Genomic DNA, 26,484 nt, shown 5'->3' on the forward strand with positions numbered 1-26,484 from the left:
AAGATATTTGATGTTTCTCCTTTGTGATGCAAAATAAACATGTTGAGTAATTTTAACACCCATTGTTTTGAACTCTCAGAAATGGCAATGCCTGCCTTGAATATCCTGAGTGGTTTCCAGCCTTGCTTGTAGCATTTACAAGGCTTATGTGGTAGACTTTGGCATTTTGGTTATGTGAAGCTCCTGTGTACTGGCATGATGGTCAGTGTTTTATTTCTGGTGGTCAGTAGCTTTTGTTGTTTGTGTTGTTAGTTACTGTAAATCCTGAAATCAGGAGTTTCCATTAAGTGCAATATACTTGCAAAGAGCTACCTTCAGATGATTAGGAAATAGAGAAAGGACAGAATAAATTGGTGTGTATTTTTTTCTTTTTCCCCTCTGGTGATCAGTGAAGAAATGGTTGGAGCTGTGCTAAAGGTGGTTTAGGTTGGATATCAGGAAAAGGTTCTTCACCCAGAGGGTGCCTGGGCACTGGAACAGGTTCCCCAGGACAGTGAACACGGCACCAAACCTGCCAGAGCTCAGGAAGGTCTGGACAATGCTCTCAGGCACAGGGTGCCATTCTGGGCTTGTTCTGTGCAGGGCCAGGAGCTGGACCTTGACAGTCCTTGTGGGTCCCCTCCAATTCAGGATGTTCTATGACTCTGTGAAATACTAACTGAATTACTTACACAGTATAACACATGATTTTTCTTGATCAATTATAGTTTTAATGCTTTTCTCTTTAACACTATTTAAATTAAACTATTACAAGATTTTACTTATTTTTACTGATTTGTTATTGTCACTCAACCAAGGTAACAATCCATACCTTTTGCTTACTTCTACTGTGTATTCAGGTACAGGAATACTTTAATACCTTTTCTGTCTGCCTCTCCAAGCCCTTCTCCTGGTGTTTCCTTCCCCTGTTTTGTAGAGCAGTTCAGTCTGGAAGGGTTGTCAGGATGTCACCTACTCCAGCCTCTTGCTCAAAGCAGGATCAACTATGAGATCATGGTTTCCTCCTGTATGTAGTGATTAAAAATCCCCTTGTGATATCATTTCTTAAACTTTACTGTGAGTAGAAATAAAATCCTCTTTGCTCCGAATGACTTCTGTAATGTGAAGCTGCCACTGCCCTTACTGCTGCTGGGTAATGAAAGTTACAGTGATCTGAGGTCCAGGGCTTGCCTCTGTCTCAAGTGTTTGATTATGTCCAGACCTAATGTCACATCAGAGCCTGTGATCAGTTTTCATTCTTATCAAATCTGCAAGGAAATCTTGTGTTCTCAGCCTTTTTCTTTTGCCTGGCCTGATATAATTATGCAAGCTAACATTTTCTTTTCTTATTCTGGCATGTGAAATATTAGAAATAAATTTCTTGCCACGTTGCTTCCATTTGCAAGGGATTAGCTTTGTGGAAGTGTTTGTTTATATGAATTCTGTACTTTGAAAGATTTGAATAAACTGTCCTTGTTGAAATATGCAAGTCTTGTTCCATAGACTCAGTACAGAATTCCATGCTAATCCCTGTTTTTCTTTAACATCCACAATTACTGCCATCCTCAAGGATGTGCGTGTGTGTCCAAAGCTTCCAAATGTACAGATTTGGGAACAGAATTGTTTTAAAGCCATTTTGGCCATAGCTTCTGAATCCAAACATCTGGACAGGTCATATCTCTTCCCTGAAGAGCAGTTAATGCTAATCTCAGGTATAATGGAATAAAAATGAGGTGCATGGGAAGTAGCATCAGGATGACACAGTATTTTCAGTATCCAGAGGCTGGATAGAATTGAAATTTCTTCCTGTTCTCTATTACTTTGAAAGGAATCTCTAATATTTTTAGTGATTATTCAACTTGAAGAGAGGTGAAATCATATTACTCTGGGACCTGTAAATGGTAGGAAATGAAAGGGGATTAGTTTTCCTTCAGATTAGGAATATAGGCGTTTAGTCAGTGCAATGTCTGAAGATAAACAGGGATTTAATTGGACTTGGGATCAAGACTTCGAGTGTTCTCTTATCAGACATTACTTATATTAACACAGGAAGTGACACTGTGATTTTTGATCAGTTTTTTGCTGATTTTGAAGTAGGTACTGCCTGCAGCAATGCACTTGTGGTGTAAGGAAATAATGGGCACACTTCATTCTTTGTAGGAAAAAAAGCTGAATTCCCAAATAACCTATTTAAATGTTGGATGGGGTTGTAACACCACTAGACAGCAGACAAAATAGTAAATCAACAGAACAGGTTTTTATGTTCTTCCTAGCATACCTACTTATTTGCCTAAAATAAAACTCCCACTGTATGGTTATAATAAAGTGATGTATTTTTGAAAAACAGTATTTAAAATGAATGTCCTCACTCTGTTTCTTCTGAATGCTGCTGTACAAAGTGAGACCTCCAGGGTCCCATTTGCAAATGTCACTCTGTTATGTTTAGAGTGCTACAGTCTTGCCGTTGCCATCTCAGTTCTTTTTTCCTTTAATTTGAAAACTGATTTTAACTCTGTAATTGAAAATAGATTTCTATGACAGGTTTTTATCTTGCTGAAATGAACTCAAATAGATTTTGGATGAGACTGGAGTCAGGCTTTTTTTAGCCTTCCCTAAAATAGCTTCCTCTTGTTATGGGCTCTCTCCAAAAGCTCAAGGAAGGAGCAGCTTCGTGTTTGTCCTGACTGTTCCTTGCTTTGATTAGGTTGTGACAATAATGAAATGCAATTTACCACATGATTTCTCCAGGAGAATGCTGTAGATACCCAAGCAAAACATAAACTCTGTGGTTGCTAATAAGGAATTAATGAAGAATATGTGGAAAACTTTGATTTAAATAAGTTCTCCTCCTTATAGTAGGAGTAATTTTAGGGAATACTCAAAAGCATAAAACTAATTTTTGTCAGTTTTTCAAACTTTGAATTCATTTCTCCTTTCTGTTCCATCAGCAGTCTCCTCTGACTGTTTTACTATATTTGTATTAAAGTTTCAAACATCTAGAATAATGTAATCTGTGGTGATGTTTTGACATTTTCATGCTTTCTGTTCTGTTTAATCTTCTTTCTGCACTAACTTGAAATCTTTGAATGCTCTGAAATAGAAGAATATGCTTGCTTTTTGTTCTTGATACCTTTGTTTTGTTTCTCTGTTGGCCACAGAGGGTCACAGTTTGTCTGGTGAGTATTTAAATGAAAACAATTTTAGTTCAGGAACTTTTGACTAGTGTGTATGTGCCTGTGGTGCTCAGCTGTGTGTCCTGGTGCCACACTGGGGTGGGCAGCCCACAGGAAATGGACATTCTGAACCTGTTTCACACTCAAAGGGTGGTGGATATCCATGTGATATTCAGTTAGCTAATCCAAGAGTTAGAACCCTTATTTTGCCTTTGAAAATTTGTAAGTGAATTTCTCATAAAATTGCTGCTTTTTATGCACTGACTTCCTGAAGATTTTTTTCTTTTGTGTATTCTGTCCTTTCACTACAACACTGTACAAGATTACAGTTACTGCAGCTCACTGTATTGTGTGCTTTTGCAAGATAACTGAATTAATTGTATAACAGCATAAATCATTAATCATTTCATGAACAGAGATTCATAAACTAAAAGAAGTAGCAAAACAAAATAGCTTCAAAAAATGGATTTAAATTGGTTCAGAATGTTCAATACTTATTTATTTAATAGCAGATACAAAAGCTGTGATATGTTACAAGTTTTTCTTTTCCATTACAGAACAATTTAATTTCTTTTGACTTTGTTTTTTTTAGGCAGTTCAAATACACTGGGCTCTCTGTGCTTCCCCTTCAGGCCTTTCCCACATGCAGGTGTTTATTTCTCATTTAACCTCTCCCAAGGAGGAAAGGCTGGAGGGGAAACTCAGATGGGTTGGGAAGCATCACCAGGACATGCAAGCAGAGCAGGCACCCAGGGCTGTGCTCAGGGAGGGGTGAGGTTTTCTTCACTCCTGTGCTGGCAAAGCCCAGGCAATCTGACTTGGGGTGAGCTTTGCATTATTGGATGGCTGGACATTTTCTTGTCTCCCCCAAAGGACTGGATTCATAAAGCTTCTGTCACCATTCTCACACATCCCAGTTAGGCTGGAAAGGACCCCTGAGGCCATCAACTCCAACATTTGACCAAACACCATCTTGGCAACTGGACAGGGCACTGAGTCCCACATCCGGTTGTTTCTTGAACACTTTTGTTTTTCTTCATTTTGTTTTTTTGATTTCGTGGGGCTGAGAGTCCTGTATATGGACAATCATGGGTCTGATGCTTGGGAGAGTGCTGGGGTTGCCAGAGAGGCCCTGTGAAAAGGAGCACTCGCTGTGTCCTGCCAGAATTGCTTGGCTGGCTGGGCTGCCCTGGCTCTGCATCCCCTGAGCTTTCCCAAAGGGCAGGCTGCAGGCTGGAAAGGAAAATTCTCATTCTTCCTGTTAGCACATGGCTCTTGTGGACATCTTGCCATCCAGAATACTGAATAAAGCCTGAGTGATTTGTGGGGGAGAGCAGGATGTGACTCTGAAATTAGAAGTTGGAAATGGTTCACCCCAGTAATTTTGGATAGGTAGCTCATTTCAGCTCTCAGAAAAAGTGACTTTTCAGGTGCAGATAGGGAAGCAGTCAATATTGGGACAGTGAGAATGAAAGATGGGAATTTGATAGCATTGGATTTCTCTGGAATGTAGGTGACTTGAGGGCTTTATCTGTTGAATAACTTGTTAAAGCTTTAGCAGCATGTGGGAACAAGGCAGGCCCTATTCTGACATGACTGCAGCTGGGCTGGCTGGTGGGGGCAAACAGGCTTGGGGTAGGTGAAACACTGAGGGTGTTGAACACCTTCACCATTTTAGAAGGCAGGTAGGGCAGCAAGAATTGAATATGGTCTACTTTTGTCCCTCTTCTGTTTTCCTACATATCTTCTGGAATTTTCTCTGTAATGTACTTATGTTCTAAGAAAACGTTTTTAGAAAATTCTCAACATTTAGTAGTTGTCTTCAATAATTAACTCTACACTTATGTGGCATTTGCTGTATCTACAAGGCACTGGAGATACAGGTGGAGGTCTGGTTTGTGTAGACAGCCACTGTAGAAAAAATTCTCTGAGACTGTAGAGATAACAACTTTTTTGTTTCAATTGAAATTTGATAAATTGTGCTTTTGTATAACAAATGTGAAAAACAAACATGATCTTGATTTTGGTATTCTTTTTTCTTCTTATTTTAGGTTCAATTTATGAGCCACTTAAATGTATTAACCTTCCAAAGCCAGAGGGGGAAACTCTGTGGGATAAATTAAATCATTACTATAGAATTGGTAAGTTAATAATGCTTGAACTAACCCAGATGTGAGTTGGAATTGATATTTGCATGATAAATATCAGCTCTACATTATTTCTACTTAAGGATAGTTTCCTTAACTTCTGCTAGAAGTTTGGAAGGTTCAAAGAGGAGGGCTGAGTTACATTTCTTTCTGTAAATCAAAATGTCTGTTGAAAATCCAATTCAGCTGTAAGATTGAATTTAGAATTATTTTGGATAAAGGGGAAGCTTAGGATTGTAGCATTGACCAGATCCAGCTGAGGAAAAATTTAAATGGACAAAAGCTTTTGTGTAGTACTTGGAACAGTCTGGCAGTTCTTTTTTGTTATTAATGGTGCCATAATGTATTTTTATTTTTGGCAACCTGAAAATTCCTGTCTTAATCTATTTTCCTATCAAGATACTGAGTTAAATAATTGTAGTTGTCTTTTCTCCTTGCTTACTCCCCTCTACTTCTATAAATATTAATACAATCAGCTGGCCTGAGTTAAAAATGTAATTTTTATGAGAGTTCTGGAGAGTTTAAGCATTTGACTGACTGGGGGGCAGTTGATATACTCTAGTCACTTTTTTCTTCTGTTTTCATAGAAAGGAAGTTACTGGGTTGCCTTGCAGAAATTCTGTACAAAGTGGGTTGTGCTAGAACAGAGTCATCGAAATAGTTTTCAATACCCCTGGGTTTTTGTGTAAGAAGGTCTAATTTGTCTGCAAAAACAATGTAACAAATTTTGTGTGTGTTTCTCCTTACTTTTCTTTCCCTTATTTTATCTTGTGCATGCTCTAACAGGTTGTTTACACCTTGATCTGTTCCTGAAAATCTATTTAAAACCTGGAAGAAGTATAAATGTTGTTAACAATCTTTTTTATTTTTCCTTCTTCCAGTTAAATCAACGTTGCTGGTCCATCAAAGCCCAACCACAGGTCTGTTCCCTACCAAGACTTTTGGGAGTAACCAAAAGGCAAAAGTCCATGACAGCCTTTACTGTGCTGCCTGTTCCTGGGCACTGGCCCTTGCTTACAGGTGAATAACTTTCACCCTCATGTCTCTGCCAGCTTCCATTCCCTCTCTTTTTCAGCTCCCTGGGAAAGTTTTAGAAAATGAAGCTTTATCAAAAATAGATTTGTAAACCCATAGAGAATGGTGCATTTCCAAATCTCAGTAAAAATATTTATGAAGGTGTTAGGTTAAAAATGTCACTCTACTTTTGGTAAGTCAACATGTTTTCATATAATGAAATTGGTGCCAGTATTTGTTACAGTGGAATTAATGCCTGCTACTAAAAATAGAGCTTCTTCTGGCAAATTGTACTCAGGGGATACTTTTAAATCTAGTAGAAGAGTTCAGGGCATTGGCAGGCTTGTTGCTGGTCCTAAAAATCATTTACTTGCAAGAGACTGGGTGTTATATCAGGAAGGATTTTTTTAAATTCTTAAATTTTGAAAGAGGTATGCTTGTGTAAGTTGGCAGATGAAAACCCTTTTAATATTTTTACTGTTTTTAACGAGGAAGGATGACTAGGGCTGTAAATAGGTAGATATGAGTGAGGGCAGCACTGTGCACCAGCGTTAGTTCAGTACTGAATGTTGCCAGGCATGAATGTCTCCCTTTCCCCCCCTGCTGCATTCGCAATTTGTTTTGGGAGCTCTCTCTCTGTGCAGGCGCATTGATGATGACAAGGGCAGGACCCACGAGCTGGAGCACTCTGCCATCAAGTGCATGAGGGGAATTCTCTACTGCTACATGCGCCAGGCCGACAAGGTGAGACTGCGCCGGGGACACAGCCTGGCCTCCCTGCAGGGTGAATTAAACTGGGAACAAATCCTAAATACACAGCAAACTCCCAGGCTTGGGGTGCCCCGCTCAGAAAAGCTGCTGCATTGTTGTTGCAGCATCGTTTTAGGGAGTACATGGGAGCATTTTGGGTAGGAAAGTGCAGGATACACTTGAAACTTCTTTGTGTTCATTTGCAGTTATTTGTCCCATTCAAATATTACACCATTGGTACTTGTGGGGGAGTTTATGTCTTTTCATAGTGATTAAATGGAAGGATGTAGAACTACTTTTTGTTAAGGCTGGAGAGTTTTTTTGTACTGTTATCTTGGTTATTGTGTTTGTAGTTGTTCTCTTTACCTAGGTGATCATCTTGATTTTCTGCTTGGTTTCTTTAGCAGACATTTTCCAGCAGTATTTTACTTAATGACATCATTTCAGAAGGGCACACCTTTCCAAAATGAGTAAGGAAACAGAGTAGTCTACTTATGTTGCAACACAGTTGATTGATTCAGCCCTTAATCCTCTTGTGAATATACTCTGAATATTCAGGCCTTCTTATTAAAATTTGGTATGGTGGATAAATTTTGCATAGTGGTTAGCAGCAGATCTAGAAGTAGTTAAATACATATATTCCATGTGGTTATTTGAAGTTTCAGGTCACTGACTTTTAACTGTATTGTTAGTCCATAGCTTCCCTCACAGCTGAGCACACAAACTGAAATGGGAAATCCACAGGTATGGAGTACCAGTAACAATAATAATGAGCAAGTATTGTATTGCCACTTGTATCTATGCTGACATATATTTTCTGGGGGGTTGGATTGCTTCTTGAGAGTCTCATATCTTCAAATCATCTTGGCCTAAATTGATCTTGTTACAATTCAGCTGTTGTTTTTCTCTTTGATGTGCAGTTGTTTGTTTTGGGGATGAGGAGTGCCAGATGAGAATAATGAGCATTAAATTACCAGAGGTGTCCCACTGCTGGCACACTGCTTGTCTGCTTTTCCCTTGTTTACTACAGATGCTCTTCCCTTCCTACAGTGTAGTAATAAACAGTTTCTGGTAGCTAACAGACAGAAGTCAAGCTGGACTTTATTCTGAGAGACTGTGTGTAGCCTCATAAAAGGAAGATATTTTTTAGTTCTCTGTTCAAGATATGACTTGAGCAAATGCTGCTGCTTTTAGCAAAAATGCAGATGTTGCATTCTATTGCCAATGAACATATGAGCATGACCTGAAGTATATTTATTGTATTTGTGGGGTAGACTCCACATTATAGTACTTGTTTGCTTGTTCTGAGGCACGTGCTGTGTTTGGTTGGTAGAGAAGAAAATCTCATGAAGGCAGCATCAATGTTGAAAATACATTCAACACTGAGTGAAATGTGGATCAGGTACTGGCATTATGGTTGGAAAATTTTAAAATTTCTTGGAGAGCAAAGCATGACTTGAAGAGTTATGGAGTTATCTTGGTTTCATTTAATTACCAGCTATTGTAATTGTTCTGAAAATACACTGTTGATGAAAAGGTTTGCATAGTGGTCAGATCAAGACATTTTTTAGTTTGGAAATAATAACAATAGTAATAATAATTTAAATAAGGTATATGGTGAATTTGTGGTTGCCAAACATACTGAAATTATTACCTTTGCTTTTTTGTTTTGCCTTTCATTCACCTTTAGGTTCAGAAATTTAAACAAGACCCCAAACCATCTGCATGTCTGCATTCTGTGTTCAATGCACAAACTGGAGATGAGGTCTTCTCCCATGAGGAGTATGGACACCTTCAGGTAACACATCCATGTTGGTGTAAATCCAAGTTTGGCTGATTTTTTAATAATATTGTCTTCATTCTTCTGTCATGCAGCTGTCTCAGTTTGGTTAGATTTGTGTTAGATGTGCTGTGTGTGGTAAAAGTGAGTCAGCTGCCTTTTGCATCTTCTGCTGAAAAAGACAGAGTGTTCTGAAACATAACTGAATGGTTTGCTTTGGTCAGAGGGTACTGAAATAACTGGGAGATTGTAGAGGTAGATGGTTGGTTGTTTACAAAGTTGCTTCTTTTTGAGACCAACAGATGGCTGTCAATAAATAATCCTGGCAAAAGAATGTTGTAGTCAGGAAAGTGAAAGATTTAGGGTAATCTTATGGTGAATATTCCCAGTTTGATTTTCCATAATTTTGAGCAATTTTCATTCATTTAATGTACATTGACAGCAGTTAGGAATTGTTCACTGCTTTGCATAGTCTAATTGCATAACTGATTGTTTTATTGTCTCTCATTTTCCAGAGTTTTAATCTTTATTCCTTTTATTTCCCATTCTCTTTACTTTCAGACCCACTTTTCCTTTCATGATCTTGTTATTTTGCATTCCATAAGTCTGCACACACCTTTTAGCTCAGGAATTGCTAGTGGAATTATTCAGAACTGACACAGTGGGTTGATGATTATTTCATTTCATGGTGACAGTATTACTTAAATAGTTTGTACAGTGAATGTGCTGGATTCAGAAATTGTGTGTTCTGGGGGAAATGCTTTATGGAGTTATCTTAAGTTAGCATTTTGGACTGTGGGAAATTTCATGAAAAGGCACATGTTTTATCTATAAGAGGAGACAATCTGGGGACCTGGGGAGCACTGTATGACAGTTTAAAGTCTCTTTTGTGGCAGCTCAACCCTTCCCATAAACATGAATGCACATTCCCATCTGTCATCTGCATACCTCAAAAATGAGAGGGTTTTCAGCTCTGTGGAGACAAGAGTACAGAGGAACTGAGAGGGCTCAGCTGGGAAACATTGAATATATTATGTAGCCCTTATTGCTGTATTTGGTGCATTAAGACACTGGAGTCAATTGTCTTTAAATATTTATAGATTTTTAGAATTTTGGACCGAATTTTTAATCTGCTATGTTCTAGAAAAGAGTCCACTTTTTTGTTCTAGATGATTTCTTTAAATTTCATGTAATGAGATTGTGGTTTTATACCTCATCCTGTGATAAACTTAGTTTCTCTATTGAAGTTATAAAAATTCTCAAGTATAGGAAAGTTCTGTAATAAAAACCAAACCAGCAGTTTCCTTTGATTCCTCAGTGAGTTGACATTCTGATGTTCAGCTGCTGAAGGTAATTACTGTTTACAATAAATGCTGTGTATGAGTACTGAAAAATATAGTTTTTCAATATCTGATCATATCTGAATGTTGTAATTCTCCTCCTGTCAGCTGATAATGCCAGAATTCCCACCAGAGCAGAAGGGATTTGCTTTCTGGGTGTGCTGTGCACTATTCAATGTGCTGCTTGCCTTTTGGTAACTCCTGGCCAGTGAGTTGTCATATATGGAACCATGAAAACAGCCTGGGACCAAAGTGATTACCTGTGGGTCAAAGCATGTGCCTAAGGGAGAGCATTTTCCTAGCACAGTTTGAAATCAAAAAATCATAACACATCAGAAGTTCTAGAGGGCAAGGCTTGGTTGTGCCACCTTTTCCTATTGATTGTTTCCACATCATTAGATGCAGGCATTTTTAGAAGTAGAAGTGTGTTATAGTGGGACCATCTTATGAATTATACCATGTTTATTTTGTTTACATGACTCCAATGAGCATAAAATTAATTATAGTTTCCTTTCTGTGTTTAATTGCTCTAGATCAATGCTTTGTCGTTATTTCTTCTCTATTTGGTTGAGATGATCTCTTCGGGGCTGCAGATTATCTACAACACAGATGAGGTAGAAATTGATTTCCTGTCCTAAAACCTGCTTCAGTGTTTGTTTTTGCTGGGTTTTATTTCATTACCAACTGCAAAGTAATTGTTCTCAAAATATGCTGCAGGTATTTTATGCTTTGAGTGGAACTTAGAAAAAGTAATGGAATGAATGGATAATGAAATAACTGCTTAAAAAGTGTTAGATGTGCAAGGAGTAAATACAACATGACACTGAACATTTTATAGTTCTCTGCTATTTCTGGTAGCTGCAATGTCAAGAATTTAAAGGTCAGAGTTCCAACGTGTTAGGACAATTAACTTCTACTTACATTGCTCTCACTTTTCACATTATTTCAAACTCTGTCAGTTCACCCTGTCCAATGAAAATTCAGTGCAATAAATAATGGGGTTAATTTTCAGGGAAGCTGCAGGGCTTTCTTCAAACAATGTGAATATGGGTGTTAAGAATTTTTGCTGTATCTTTAATTGAAAATAAAAGGATTTTGTATCATAGTAAGGGATGTTTCTAGAGAGGGTTAACTCCTCTGTAAATAAGATAATAATAGCCTTGGCTTGAGTATAAGTCATGTCAGGACAACCTGCTGGCCTGCTCTAAAATGAGGTTATGTTTTGAAACTGGAATAGAAAGCACAGATGTATATACTTTTTTAATTCTTTTTTTCTCCAATTTTCTTAATCTGGATTTGTTTAAATTTATTCTGTTCTCTTTGATAGTTGCTGCTGTATTGCCTTAAAAAGCTTAAATGTGCTTGCAGTACTACTATTAAAAAGAAAGATTTTTCCACTAATAGTGAATTTGCATTATTTTTGTATAACATATATCTTCAGTAATCTGGTTTTTTAGATAATTACAAAACTAAATTTTGCAACGTCTTCTTTCTTGCTTAGATCATATGATAGGCCTTTATTATTTCCTCTGAACTGCCTTTATATCTGTGAGGAGGCAAATGTATATAATTAAGTATTTAATTAGCTTGATATATAATTTATGTTATCCTCCAGATGTTTGCATTTAATTACAGATTCTGCAGAAAAAATGCATGTTTATAGACTCTCCAGTCAGTGGATATTCTCCTCTTCCTTGCCAGGATGTCTTTTTCCTAGCAACTGTCCCCTCTAAATCTCTGCACTATGGACATTCATACTCAGATTTTTTATCACAAACTTGCACTTTCTGTTGGGCTCTGTGTGGCTAATTCTATATGCTGCCATTTGCTCCTTCATATAAATTTCAGTTACTGATAGAGCATGGGAAAAACCACACTCTTAGTATTTGGGTGTTCTGGATTCATTCAGAGAAGGTTCATTTTAATACAACCAAATGCTGAATTAGAAGGATGAATATGCTGGGCATAGCTGAAGAGTGAGACAGAGTTCTCTTGGAAGTAGTAACTATGACAAGATCTAATGTGCAGATAATTGTACACCTCATAGTGACATTTTAGCAGAGACATTAAATAAAGAGAGACAAGTGTGTCTAGAATTATAGCATTGCTGATGGACTGGTATTAGCTAAAAGAGTAAATATAAAAATATAAAGAGTAAATCTGAAATAGTAAATTTTTTAAATTTAAAGAAAAATGGAGAAAAAAAGGCAAAACAAAGGTATACAGGCAAATACCTTTCAGTAAAAGATTGGGGTTTTGTTACATAGCTCATTGAAAAAAAACCCCACTTGATGGTAGCAAAGTGGATCCTTCTCTGTAGTTTCTCAGTATGGTTGTGTTTATAGCCATTGCAGGATTTTTTTTCCACAGTCCCCTAGAATAATTTGGATGGGAGGGGATGAAATCCCTGCTTTGGAGATGAACCAGTGTAAATCTTGTGCTTGGGGTTACATTTTCTCTAAGCTCCAACCTGTGGACTCTTTAAAATGAACTATAAAACTTATGCTCAATTTCATTTTTCTACAGTCAAGCAACTCCAAATGTCTCTTTCAACAGTGTAAATCAGGAAAAATTATCTGTTCAAATAAGTTCCCAGCTATAGTTGAATACATCTTAAATACCTTAAAATACCCTTCAGTGTTTTGGTATTCAGCTGAAATGTGTTGGTCCAAGAAGAGATTTTAATTATAATAAATTGATTTAGGGTTTTATTTGTGTTTATAAAGGGATGTGTTTGAATCTGCATAAATATATATTATCTGGAGCTTATTTAATAAAACTTTGCCATATCAATTCTCTTAAAATGAATTAAGAAAAAGCACCAGGATTTCTGTGTGTTAATTTTGGTTTGGTTTCTGATGTTGTTAAGATGAATTTTTTTTGAAAAGATCAAAATATCACCTTTTTGGAGCTCTTCAAATATGTGTCTTGAATATGAAATCATTTTTATCTCCTCCTTTGTTGCAACTTCTGCATAAATTCACATTGGCACCTCGGCTGGGACAGCTCTTAACATCTTGGGATTAAAAACTGGTTTTAGGGAGAATATTTGAACTTGAGAACATCATCCTTTGAGTTGAAACAGAAAAGGATGGAAAGAACAGTTATAAGAATAGCAAGTTTATCTTTTGGAAAAAAACAGAAAAGATGTGCTTTCATTTTCCTTCAGCCACTTTTCCTTCCTGTAGGTGTCCTTTATCCAGAATCTTGTGTTTTGTGTGGAGAGAGCCTATCGTGTACCAGACTTTGGTGTCTGGGAGAGAGGCAGCAAATACAACAATGGCAGTCCAGAGCTGCACTCAAGGTAGGTGAGCAAATGCAGCTCTGTCAGCCAGAGCAAGTAAATCCATGAAAGGAATTCATAACGGGGTAAGCTGAAAATAATAATGCATGAAAATACTGCTTGAACTAGATTAAGGATCTCTAAAGACTGCGGGATGTATTTTGGGAAAATGTGGAGATAATTTCATCATGATATGCATGCTGAAATAACCACATGGATGCTTAGCTATTTGAGTATTCAAATTCCAGTAATTATGTGCAGCTGCATGTATATAATTCTGAAACCTGTGTTCAGAGCAGCTCAGGGTCTTGAGGCATGTGCAGTGGGATTGGAATCATATTCAAAAAACTGGTTAAGAATATCCTGCTTTAAAAGGTGGAGAATAATGAGTTTAGATTTTCTCTCCTGCACTGTGGTGGGAAGAAGATGCTGTACACTGGAGAGCAGCCTAGTGCCAAGCTCTTTTCCAGGTTCTTCAGATGCTGCAAGTTCTGAGCCCTGCCAGGGACAGGGAGCAATCCTGGGAGCATTTTAATGCTGGAGTTGTCCTGCTCACCTCAGTGGAATCACTCATGTGCTCTCTGCCTTGAAGGATCAAATCTGTAATCTGACAACTTGATTCTTCCAGTGTTACTATTGTTTCCTTCACTTTTTGACTTCTGAGGTTTTATTAATCATAAAAATGGCTATGGCTTGGATATCTTTGGATTTTGAAAACATTATTGATCATCCTTATTATCAAGGGCTTGTAAAGAACACACATTTCTTCCAGTCTTCAATATTGCCAAAGAAATCTGTCTTGTCATTTGAGAATGAATTATTTTTCTTAGCCCACATGCAGGAATGTATATTTTAACCTTTAGATATACTTACATGTCCTTGCAGCAAAACTATTAATGTAGGGTTTTTTCAGGGCTTTTACAGAACCTTTTTATCAATATGAGAACTAAAAAAAAATTGAGTTGTTGTTATGTAATCTGCTTTATGACTTTGCTGATTTTCTTTTCTCCTACTGTGTCTGTAAAATTGTCAAATGCCAGACTACATGACTACATAGAGAAACAAATGCTTCTTTCCAGATCTCACCTTGTAAAAATGTGCAAAAGGAATACTGAAACTCCTGTGTCTCCTGTTTGCAGCATTCTGGTTATTCAATATGTGAATTTTCTTCAGGGAAAACTGAGCATCTTTTAAACAGATGGAAATGGGCATGTTGTTTTATCTTAATCTAGACTGACATTTATAGGTTGGTTTTTCTAAGGGTAAAGTTTAGTGAAATGGACTGGGCCAATCTAACAGATCATTGAGCTAGCATAAGGGGAAGCACAGAGCTTGGTCCTAATCTAAGAAGTAGACTTTGGTCATCAGAAACAAGTATTGCCTCTATTTATCATTCTTGGTGTACATGTGGATGCTCTGCTTCGCTGTGGAAAGCTGGTAGGCAATTTCCCTGATTCTCATAAATCAGGAAAAATGGAAGGGCAACATGCATCAAAAGACATTTTTAGATATTATTGAGGAAAGCTCTGTGTACACTGAAATGTTCTTTATACTTTATGTTCCAATTGTATCTACCAAAGAGAGCTATAAACCCCCTTTTGTTTCAAATTGATGAAGCAATTATGAATATCAGGTCTGCTCACAAATGATGTATGTGGGTCTCCTGGGATTATGGACCCCAAAGTGCTCTCTTCAGGGTCAGTGTTAAGGATGGTGCACTCCTGACCCTTAAATTCTGTGATGGAATTCTCCATACAGGCTGTGTTTGCTCTCAGAATAAGTAGGTAATTCTTGTGTTTTATTGAAAGAGGCTTTCTGTTCAAAGAAGATATTTTACAGTTGGAAGTCTGTGAATAATAGCTGCACATTATGGCCCATGTTAAAAGATGCAGATATTTTAAGCCTTCACAGTCTCTTAGTACAGCTCCAAACACTTCTGATAAATGATAAATAGCAGAACACTCTGTGGAGCACGTCTGCACTGATGTATGCAAATTGATGTCTTTTATTGGTTCAAAGACAAGATTTGTAACAGCTTTTATTGTAGTGTGATCCCTTCCCATACGGCTGAACTTGACAGAAATTAATTTGTCCTGTAGCTGTTTGATCCAGCTGCTCTGCAGGATTGCTGAGGAGCTGTGCAAAGTGCCTCTGACACCTCCCATATGCACCCTGAGAATCAGGAAATTACCAAAGTGCAGCATCCTCATTTTCCAAATCTGGAGCTGCAGGGCCTCAGTCGTGCTCTTCTCTGGGGTATATAGCACATTGCTACAGTGCTGTCCTTCCTTGGGTTTTTTTTGGGTTATAGAGTTACAAAATTATTAGTGATGTAGAATTTTTTTTTCTCGTTTTCTTATTTTTTACATCTCTTGATGTTCCAGTTGAAATGCACAGCATTCAGATGGAGGCAGGACATTGAACAGGAGGAGGATTAAGGATGGATATACTTGAAGGTGTATTTTGATTTACATTTGCTAAAAATATGCAAATGTTAGTGTTTGCCCTTAGGTATTTTACTGAGGGGTTGAATCCAACAATTAAAAAGTAATGAGAATTATGAATGTTGTTTAAGTGTGTTTACTAAATCTCATTTAGCAAGCTGGAAGTGGTTTCTCCAGGTTAGTCTCATCTTCCCTTGCCCTAAATATGGCTCAAGGTCAAATGTTACCCAGGGGCATTTTGATTGCAAGGCTGCTCTTGATAATCCTTGACACATTAAAATAACTGGCAGCTCCAGGAAGGTCTGAGAATTGCACCTGCTGAGGTTCAGTGGGGCCATGAAGAAGAAACCTTTTAATTTGAAGCACAGAGAAGGAAAGAGCAGGATGCTCAAAACAGAATCTCCATCCCTGGAGGTTTGTGAGGCTTGTCTAGTATAGGCTGTGGTTTACTTAAATCGGTCTTGGTTAGATATTGGGCTTCAGGTGAGGTTTTGTGTTGGGCTAGATGAGTTCCATATGTCCCTTCTGGCCAATGACTTCATCATCCTGTGAAATCTTCAGAGTATTTTAAGAGGGTTTGGGTGAGGTTTTGCTTTGGGCCCATCTCCAAGAAAGCACCTTTTTCTCCAGCAGAGTCCCACAGGTCAGTATGGTCTATTCATCGTGGCCTAATGAGTGGAGGAAGCAGCACATTTATTAAAATACATTTTGCCATTCATTCAGTTAAGACACTCCATTTCTTTTGTTACTAAATTGTAGAGTCTGAGGAATGTATTTTCTATACAAAGACACAAGCATAATGTTTATTACAGAACCTCTTTAGCAATTTTCCCAACAGGAAGGCATTAATCAGTGGCAATGAAATGAGTGTGAAGTGTGATCACAGTCCTGAAGAGTGCTGTGCTGTGATTGTTCACTCTTGGAAAGACACACTTGATACAAAGGCTCTTCACAGACTTCTTTTTTCTTTTAAAGGACTTCCTCCTGTCATTTACCCATAAAACTTTTGATAATCTAAGTAGTACTTGTGTGTGTGGTGAAGAGAGTGATTGACAATTTTGGGATAGTTATATGGTCACTGGCAAGTAATTGTGAGAGTAATGAAGTTTCCAGGGGCTTTCAATAACTAGAGATAGAAAAATGCTGATAAATTACAGTAAATTACTAACTTTTTTACTACTATTATTGTAGAATAATGACTGAGTCTGCAAAGCAGAGATGATTTCAAGGAAGGAATACATGTTTGCCTTGAATTTCATTGAAGCAGTACCATCCTATTTTGTAGACAGGTTGAGTAGTTTTATGTTATCTGAATACCAATTGAACATTTATTACTTCTCTATCTTTTATCAGAAGAAAATAGATCTGAAAATAGATCATGTTGATATTAGGACTATTACTTGAAAGGAAAATACGAGATTTTAACATGTGATACAAGCTCAAGTGTGCAAGATTTCTCTGATTTTTACCTTCTGTATATGCAGTTTGATAATACTGAATTCCTCTGAAAAGTTCTGTTCTGAGTCATCATGTCAATTTAATTGGTCAATGGCTAGGTGATAATTAGAATAAAGCAATTTTTAGAACAATTACCTTTTTTTCTTTAGGTACTTGAAACAAAGCCAGAATCATAATTACATTCCCAGCTCTTTTGAGTCAGTTTATTTCTTCATCTCATTCTGCAGCTCTCAAAGCTTTCAGCATCAGAAGGCACCAGGCAGAGGCAGCTGCTCAGAGCAGGCTGTGGTTAAGCTGGTTCAGCCTTGTCTTGTTGAGCAATTAGAACTGGAACCCAGGAGAATCATTGCTGGCAGTGTTTCAGAAAGGAACATGGGGGTTTATAAATGATAAAGTGTGAAATCACTCGAAAGTATTTCTAATATTAGAAGCAACACGAGTACAGTAATAGTTAAAAAACCAAATTCTGGAACTGCATTGAATTATTTTCATTATTTTCAGTATTTCCTGTGTAATCATAATTAGACCCCATATTTAAAATATGAATTTGTTTGTAATAATTTGAAATTACATATTTTACAATAATAGATAGTAAAAATCAGTTTATTTAGAGTAAGGTAAAATGTTTACTTCCATCCCAGAGTGCTGCATGGGGTATAGAAAAATAAAGATTGAAGCACAGTCCCTGTTTGCAGATTTCTGCCAATTTAATTGTTGTCAATTTTTTGGTGGGGGGCTGGATGGTGATGTTGTTTGTCAATACAGTCACAACACCTCTTACATACAAGTGGGGAATAGTTAGTGCTTATTATCTGAATATTTATCTGTAATTATGTATTCTTTAAAACTGAGAAAAAGAGAAGTGAATCTGAAAGACGAAGAATGGTGCTTCACTTTTTTTTATAATACTCACAAGGAAAATAGAAAACGACACTTTTAAAATGAAAATACTTTGTTAAAATGTATTTTATTTGTACTGTGGCCTTTACATAATGGTTAATAAATAATTTTAATATAGAATTTGATTTTTAAATTATATAATTATTAGTTATTTTAATCCATAGTGTCTTAAAATGTGGGTGCTAACTTGAAGTCTTGTTGATGGAATTTCTGGGTCCTGTTTTCTTTTGATGAAGTGAAATAAAAGATGTGTCACTATATGGTTGACATATGAAAATCCTTCTGATGTGAATTCAGATTGATGAGCTCTTTTATTATATTGAAAGCTAGAAATCAGTCTTTTAAAGTTTAATGCTTGAGAGCTGGTTTGAAAATTTGTGCTGAATTAAATCCTCTGTCTCTGTGCTATTAGCAAGACCTTGAAATGCATAATGCCAGTGTCTGATAGCAAGGTGAGAACAAAAGTTCTTTTGTGAGATGGTCTCTGACATTTGAAGACAAGTAAAAATGCTGAGTAGTACTTCAGAGAAAAAAACCCAACCTACCACCAAAACAACCCCAAATCTGCTGCATCATCATTTTAGTAACATTAAGGTTAAGCATGAAATTCAAATCAAGAAAAGATCGTGGCACTGAAAGCTGTCAAGTGTGTGAAGTTTTAGCCTGGGCTTGAATTGTGATACCTCTGGGTTTTGTTTTGCTTTCTCCTCAGCTCCGTGGGACTGGCAAAAGCAGCTTTAGAAGCAATTAATGGTTTCAATCTCTTTGGAAATCAGGTAATAGAAGTGTTTGTTTCTCTCCTTTGTTGTTAGCAATAATGATTTACTGGGTAGATCAGAGGATATTTAGAAGCATCTAGCACAGTTTGTTAGAGTCCACCTTTAAAGAAGGTCAGCAAACTGGTTGCTGCTGTTTCAGGTACAGAATTTATCTGATAAAATCATTAGTGCCCTTTCTATCAAGAATCACTTGGGATTTTTCCTTAGAAAAATTCTAAAGTGGTTGTAGCTTAGTCTGAGAAAGAATTTTGTTGCCAAAATGCTTTTTCCTTCAGAAGTGTATCTATTGCTGATACTAGAATATACTTCCCCCTTCAAGCATTACCTTCCTTTTGTCTGCTTCCTTCATGTGCCTTTTGATTGAGACTTTAAACAAGCTGCTTTTATATAATCCCACTTTTTAACCTGTTTTTAATTGCAGTGTGTTGCACATGTATAAAGTCTTTTCTCATCCTTTATGTGGCTTGGATCAATTAGGGAAGCAAGCCTTTTCTGAGACTTTTATATCTGCTGTGGATTCCCCTTCTGTGTGCATCTTTGTCTTTGGTGCTATACAGTAGTCTGTAGCTAAAATCTTCCAAATTAATGGTTTAGAAAATGTAGATATGAGAGAGAGATGCCATGCATTTTAAAAGCTGATGTCAGGTGTTCAGAACTAGGAGGTAGTAAGGATCTTCAGTAATGATCAGACACTGTATATGCATTGTTATTCTTTCAGAAATGACATTTATCTATAATCTTTACCTTCCCAACAGTTTCAAGCACCAGTAAATGTGGCTGTTGAGGTTTTTTTCAATTTTTTTTTACTGAATCCTGGAAAGGATGAATAAATTGCTGAAGCAAGACCCATTTAAATGTTTTGAGAGTTTATTTCTGAGATCTGTAGCTGGCATTAACAGAACCCATTTTGACCTTCAGTCTGTGCAGAGTTTGCCTTTGTGCTTAGCACCAGCTGTGTTCCAGTGGCTTTGAGAAATCCCCTTGAGCCCCTCAAGAGATTTGTTTGCACCTGCAGCTGCACAGGTACAACCTGCAGCAATCACTGCTGGGGAGCACTGCTCACAGCAAGAGGGGTGCGTTAAAGGCTGACCTGGGCAGAGCTGTTTGTGTGTGAGCTGCATGCCCTCTACTGGGTTGGGCAAAAACAAGTTTGGGTTTTTTTTCATAAATCAAGTCTCTGTAAGGTGTTCTTACTCCAGAAGTTTACAGTCTTTAGAGAGGTGAAAAATAGTTCATTTGTCAAACAAGGTGCTTGTGGGTTTAAGGAATGCGAATGAGGCTGCTCCTGAATCCCCAGAGAATCCTTCCCTGCAGCACAGACTTTGGAACTGCACCTGGAGGCAGGTTGTGTTCAGAGTTTGTGGGTGAGTTTAGAGAATTGTGAATAATCAGAATCTGGATTAAGAAGAAAGTTAAATACATCAATGCCAATGTGATTTTTTGTGTACATTCTTATTGCAGCACTAGTCAGTGTATATCTTGCTAGAATAACTGAGAAAACAGATTATTCTCCATGAGGACAGTGGAAAAAATTGTTTAGGGTTTTGTTTACCCTAGTAAAGCAAAGCTGTGCATTTTTATGGTAGTTATATATAATTAGAGTGCAGTAAAGTGTAAGTAAGAATAAAACTCTTTGGAGAAGCATCTCAGTGGATGTTGGTACTGGCACACAAAGAAGGGTGGTGAGGTATTTATGTAGAAACTTCACTGGAAATTGAAGTTTTTAATAATTAGAATGGTGGGCTCTGGAACAGTCTTCCTAGGAAAGTAGTATACAAAAAAACTGGCTGCTGTTTAGGAGAAATTTGGTGGATTTATAAAAATTTCTGGGATTTATGACCATTAGTGGAATGAATTCATATGGACTGTCTTCCAGTGGGGCAGTGATTCTGAGATTCATTATCAGTTGCAACATACATGAATGTACCTGTTCATTAACAAAGCTGAATTTGCAAGAAGTTGCCTCCTGGTAATAGTTCTAAATTGTATTGATTCTATTTAAACTCTGTCTCAGCCAGGGGATTTTTTTTTTTTTTAGTGTTTCAGGAAGTATCAAGAAGTTGACAGAGAAGTACAGTGTAAAATTACTGATTTTATTAGGAAGTGGATTTTACCAAGGAGTAGATGTTGATAATGCAGACCTTACAATAACTGAAAAGCAGACCATTTTTGTTTGCTATGAAAGTCCTTTTCCAAAGCAGTACCTGTGCTGAATATCCAATTGTTTGTGTTGTAACTGACTTGTAATGAAATATGCAGCATCACTGTTTAGAACATTTCCTGTGTTCACAGGGAAGAACAACTACTCTTTTTTTGTTTGTCCTTAATACAGGCCTCATTTTTCAAGTATTAATAGAAGAGTTAACAGCTTGAATGAATCATATAATTACTAATCAGTGATAAAGCCATCTAATTTTGGCTATACTTCAATATATTGAAAAGTCAAAATATTTTCGACTTGATGTAGTGCTGTGTTTTCTGATTAGAATTTTCAGCAATGACAACATAACCTAAATTAAACCCAGAAGCAGTGAGTTTCAGCAGGATGCACCAAGCTTCTTCCCTTTGCCTTAAACAAATGCAATGTTGTGTTCCAGGGCTGCTCTTGGTCTGTCATATTTGTGGATTTCGATGCCCACAACCGGAACAGACAGACCCTGTGCTCCCTGCTGCCCCGGGAGTCAAGGTCTCATGTAAGTCATTAAAGACATTCACCTCAGCAGAGTGTGGAGGAAACAAGTGCATATGACCTTCTGATCTGCTTGATAAATGTGACATTTGCTGGGAAGCTGTTAAAGTTCTGCTTTTTAAGTGTCACTGTGCTGTAGTTACTATGGGATTAATACGATCCTCTTTAGTTTTTAATACTTAGATTAAAGTGGTAACCTCTTGGTAGATTTCCAGACAATTTTAAAATAAAATTGGAAATAACTTAAGTGAGGTTTGCAGCCTTGGGGATTTGTTTTTCTTTTGGCCTAGTTTCTACTATACACAGTGTCTGCACTTTTGAAACCCTTTGTTTTAGCTTTAATTCTTTCTTTTGTCTAGGAAAAAAGCCTTTAAGCTTGGCTTATCATAAATTGCTGAATATGAACAATTTCTTGTTGTTATATTCTACCGTTACAAATGTATTTCCTTAGTGAGTAAATCTAAATGACATAAATATAGATTAGTTAAAAAAACATCTATTTCAGTGCTAGCATCAAAGGTAAATTTGGTGGTAGAGAATCAGTAATTTAAAATGAGTGATAATAGGGTTCTGCTTTTTTATTCATTCTGGAATATAATAGCAGTTTTGTTCATGAAACAGGCTATTAATCTTAAACATTAATAGTTTACTTATTGTGTAGAAGAATTATAGCAGAGTTGTAGTGCTGGATAATTAAAATAAAAGGCACTGTCAGCTACTTTTTTTATACTCAAAATGGTCTTTTAAAACTCTTGCTGTTTGTTACTTGCTGGAGACTTGAAATATCCCAACAGGAGCTGATTTTATAACTTATCCCATATTAGACTTATCCCTTTGTGTTCTTTTCTTCCTTTGTTGGGTTTTTGTCAGTCTTATTGGCAGAAATTTTAAATTGTTAAATATCTTGACTATATCAGCAGAAAATTATATTTTTCTGTTTGCTTCTGGAAGCTTACCCACAGAGATGATGCACTAGTTAGTAATTTTTCTGGTGTTTTTGATTCATAAGAGATCCACATGGTTCCTGAGAAGGTTTCTCATATTTTTTCCTGGAATTATTCCCTTATCTTCTTAATTGTAAATCAGATAGGCTTGTTTGTTCCAGTACCCTAAGAATGTTTCTGAAAAAGCTGTTCAGAAATGATGGTTTAATCATAGATGCTTCTCAGCATTACACCTTTATGAAATATTTGTGCTTCTTTTTGAGCATATGACACCCAAATGTTTGTGTTTCCTCCAGAAATAATCTGGAGAATGTATTTAAAAAAACAAACAAAAAAATTCCAAAACACAAAGTTTTACATTTTCAAATGTGCCTGCACATTATCAGCTGTAAAACAGGTGACATTCTGAATTAAATGAGTTATCTTGTAAATTGTATATCTGCACATTTGGTTTGTAGTTTATCTTGATCCTTCCTAAGAAGTCTTATTTTGCACACTATTTCCTATATTAGCACTATGCTTTTGATAAGATAATGTTCCAAATGTATATTTCACTTAGTAAGTTAAACAGTCTTTGTTTGTGCATCAAATAATTGTCAGGGATCTAATTAAATTTGTAATGTCATTTCTCCCTCTGCTACAGAATACTGATGCAGCTCTTCTGCCCTGCCTTAGTTATCCTGGATTTGCTTTGGATGATGAGGTTCTGTTTGGTCAGACACTAGATAAAATTATCAGGAAGCTGAAAGGCAAATACGGGTTTAAGAGGTTTCTGAGGGACGGCTACAGGACGGCGCTGGAGGACAGGACACGGCGCTACTACAAACCAGCGGAGATCAAGGTAAATCCTGCCCCTGCCCCCTCAGCTCCTGCAGCCACCCTGCTCAGGGACTCCCAGCGCCTCCAAGGCAAGGAGATGCCTGCTGGAATTTGCATCTGCAGTTTTCAGAGATTGCTGAGTCAGCATTGAGTCATTGGCTTGCTTTGTAATGAATGTGCTTTCATTTACATTTAGGGTACAGTTGATTTCACATAACAAATAAGGAAATTATTTATCATTTCACTTAATTTCACAGCTGACTACAGTCTGAGTGTGTGGAAAACAATTTTGCTTTTGATCACAGTATTTATCAGTTAAGGTTATCTAAATGAAAATTTATTTATATTTTTCCCCATAGTTTCTTTCTGAAAAATGAAAAGTAGATTATTTAAATATTCTGCTTGAGAACGAGCCACAGCAGATGTAAAGGCACAGTTAAAGTGCCCACAGAATTAAGTGATACTAAATGTACTAAAATATTTTTGCATTCAAGTTTGCCTTTTGTTGCCAGGAAATTACTCTGCAGGATTATTCAGATATATATTTACTTAAATGAAAATGATGAAATGTCTGATTAATTTTTCTTCTTTGCAGCTTTTTGATGGCATCGAGTGTGAATTCCCTATTTTTTTTATTTTCATGATAATTGATGGTAAGTATAGCTTTACATTCCTGTTCCTTAAAGGCATAAGAGAAATGAGCTTTTAGAGGAAAGATACAAAATTATTTTCCTGTCCTGCCAAAATAAACCATAATGCAGTGGCACTAAATATCTCATTGAGAGTTCTGCCTCCCGGCTCACAAAACCCCAAGCATCCCAACCCGCTATATTTCAGCATTTCTAATGTGAACTGTTTTAGAATATAACTTAGTAAGGGTTTGTTAAAAGCTTCAATCTGTGGCATTATCCTGCATTGCCTTTTAAGCCTGAAAAACTTTCAGATGTATCAGAACTTCACAGCAGCATGGGAAAGAAAAGGGAGGGAGAGCACACTGCCACACTCAATGTGCACCAGGGCTTCTCAAGTTGAGCATTGTGTGGCAATTCAATCAGAATTCAGAAGAGAGGAAAGGGAACCAGGAAAGGTTTAATTTCCTTCTAGCCACAATTTTTCACATAGTTGGTCTGATTGAATAATAAAACAAAATAAAAAAATCAAAACAAAACCAACAAAAATGACACTACCTCGGTGTTGACATGGGGACAGGAGACACACCAAAGGAGTTCAAGGAGTGATCTCAGGATGGAAGCAAGAACTTGCATAGAACAGAAGTCTGAATAAGAATATGAGTAGGGCTACAATTGTCAAAAAGATTTTTAAATGGATTAAAATCTGTCCATCTTTTCTAGCACATTGAATGGTTTGCAGATAAAGACAGTGAGGGGCACAGAAATCTGCCATCAGCCCCAACTGCTCAGTGGCCACCCACAGATTAAAATGTTGTGTTTGAAGATATAATAAGGTTTCACAATTGATATTTCTAAAGAAATATTTGACATTTTTCAAAGAGTGAGGCCCAAAACTGAGGAGAAAGGCACTGACATTTAATGCTGCCCACTTGCAGTTTTGAGAACAAAAAGATAGTCATCTTCAACTGAGGCTAACAAAAGAATAGAAAAAGCATTTTACGCTTCTTGTATCCAAAAAAACCCTAAAAATTACATACTTTGCATGTACTGTCCTTGTCCTTTTTGCATGGACCACACTTTTAGGAAATAGAACAATTGTGTCAGTAGATTTTGTGCAAATAGCTCCAAATCCACAAGCTTCCTTAATGCAAAATCTGAAATGTATCCCCAGCAATGGCAAAAAGACAAGGATGTGGGAGGAGCAGAGATTGCTCCTATGTCATCAGTATCCTCAAGTGTTTTGAAATGCTCAGTGTGTCACTTGAAACAGACCTTTTTGTGTGCAAACTTTGATTGCATTTGTGTCTCTTGGTGATTGTAAATATTCTTGTGTATATACTCAGGAAGATTTGAAGATATGGTGAACAATACTTGTGAAGCTTTGGGTTTGGATGGAGTGTTAAAGAGCTATGGAAAGAAAAAAAGATTTGGTGGTTGAAGAAGGGAATGTTAGTATAAGATTTATAATGCCAAGTTTTCATCTAGCTTGTTCCACTTTGAATGTGAAAAAATATTCTGCTTTAAAACATCACCTTGCTTGTCAAATAGATCAATTTTTTCTTTGATGAACAGAAATCGATTTTGTATTGTTAATATATATTATCATTTAAGAACTTTCCATGAACTGGACATTACTCATGCTAGTATTTATCAGATTCATCTTGGGATATTCTGCTAAAACAGCTTTTAAAGGACTGGTAGTCCCAAACATATCAGTGTCTCCCCAAAAGCAGCATCAGGGAGTTGACTGTTGTGATCTACAGCTCAGTCTTTTCCTTTTTGTGAGCTATTACCTGTGTAGGCACTTAATAGTTAGTTTTGAAAAGTAAGCACTGGATTTTTTTATTCCTCTTTTATGAACCTTGAGGTCATGGAAAAATTATTTCTTCCATTAAATCAATTATTGTTTGGTTATTTTTAGGCATTTTTAGAGGAAATCCTACACAAGTAAAGGAATATCAGGATCTTCTGGACCCTTTGCTTCAACATACACCTGAAGGTATTATCTGGAAATTGTTCTTCTGAAACAATTGTAGCTTTTTATTGACCTGAAATTGTAAAAATCCTGACTTTCCTATTAATGTATTAATTACTTTCCTAATGTATATTGTGGTCAGAGCAAATGAGAAGTAAGGACATCAACATGTCCTTACTTTTTCCTAGTGGAAAAATACTAATTCTAAAATAACCTCTTTTATGCAGATATATTGCATCATAAATTGTGATAATAAAAGTAACATTTTTCTGGAAACATCAGTAGAATTTTTCCAGAGAAATGTTACTTTAATTATCACAATTGATGTGATCCTAAAGTAAGATTTACACTGTGCCCAGTCATTCCTCCCCTCCTTCA

General features: G+C 36.8%; 1 protein-coding gene across 3 annotated transcripts in view; it reads left to right on the forward strand.

The window, feature by feature from the left end:
- PHKB (phosphorylase kinase regulatory subunit beta) overlaps nt 1-26,484 on the forward strand; it is a 66,972-nt gene that overhangs the window by 3,621 nt on the left and 36,867 nt on the right. For 2 of the 3 annotated variants that reach the window (XM_066557173.1, XM_066557174.1), the window contains exons 2-12: nt 5,204-5,293; nt 6,181-6,319; nt 6,958-7,057; nt 8,754-8,861; nt 10,717-10,797; nt 13,372-13,487; nt 18,981-19,044; nt 21,645-21,740; nt 23,324-23,521; nt 24,095-24,152; nt 26,053-26,130. In XM_066557173.1, the coding sequence (XP_066413270.1) occupies nt 5,204-5,293; nt 6,181-6,319; nt 6,958-7,057; nt 8,754-8,861; nt 10,717-10,797; nt 13,372-13,487; nt 18,981-19,044; nt 21,645-21,740; nt 23,324-23,521; nt 24,095-24,152; nt 26,053-26,130 (1,128 nt within the window). Of the gene's footprint in view, nt 1-3,137; nt 3,156-5,203; nt 5,294-6,180; nt 6,320-6,957; nt 7,058-8,753; nt 8,862-10,716; nt 10,798-13,371; nt 13,488-18,980; nt 19,045-21,644; nt 21,741-23,323; nt 23,522-24,094; nt 24,153-26,052; nt 26,131-26,484 lie in introns of all 3 variants that reach the window. The other variant, XM_066557172.1, reaches the window with a different exon arrangement.

The sequence above is a fragment of the Molothrus aeneus genome, chromosome 11 (genome assembly GCF_037042795.1).
Source record: "Molothrus aeneus isolate 106 chromosome 11, BPBGC_Maene_1.0, whole genome shotgun sequence".
NCBI lineage: Eukaryota > Metazoa > Chordata > Aves > Passeriformes > Icteridae > Molothrus > Molothrus aeneus.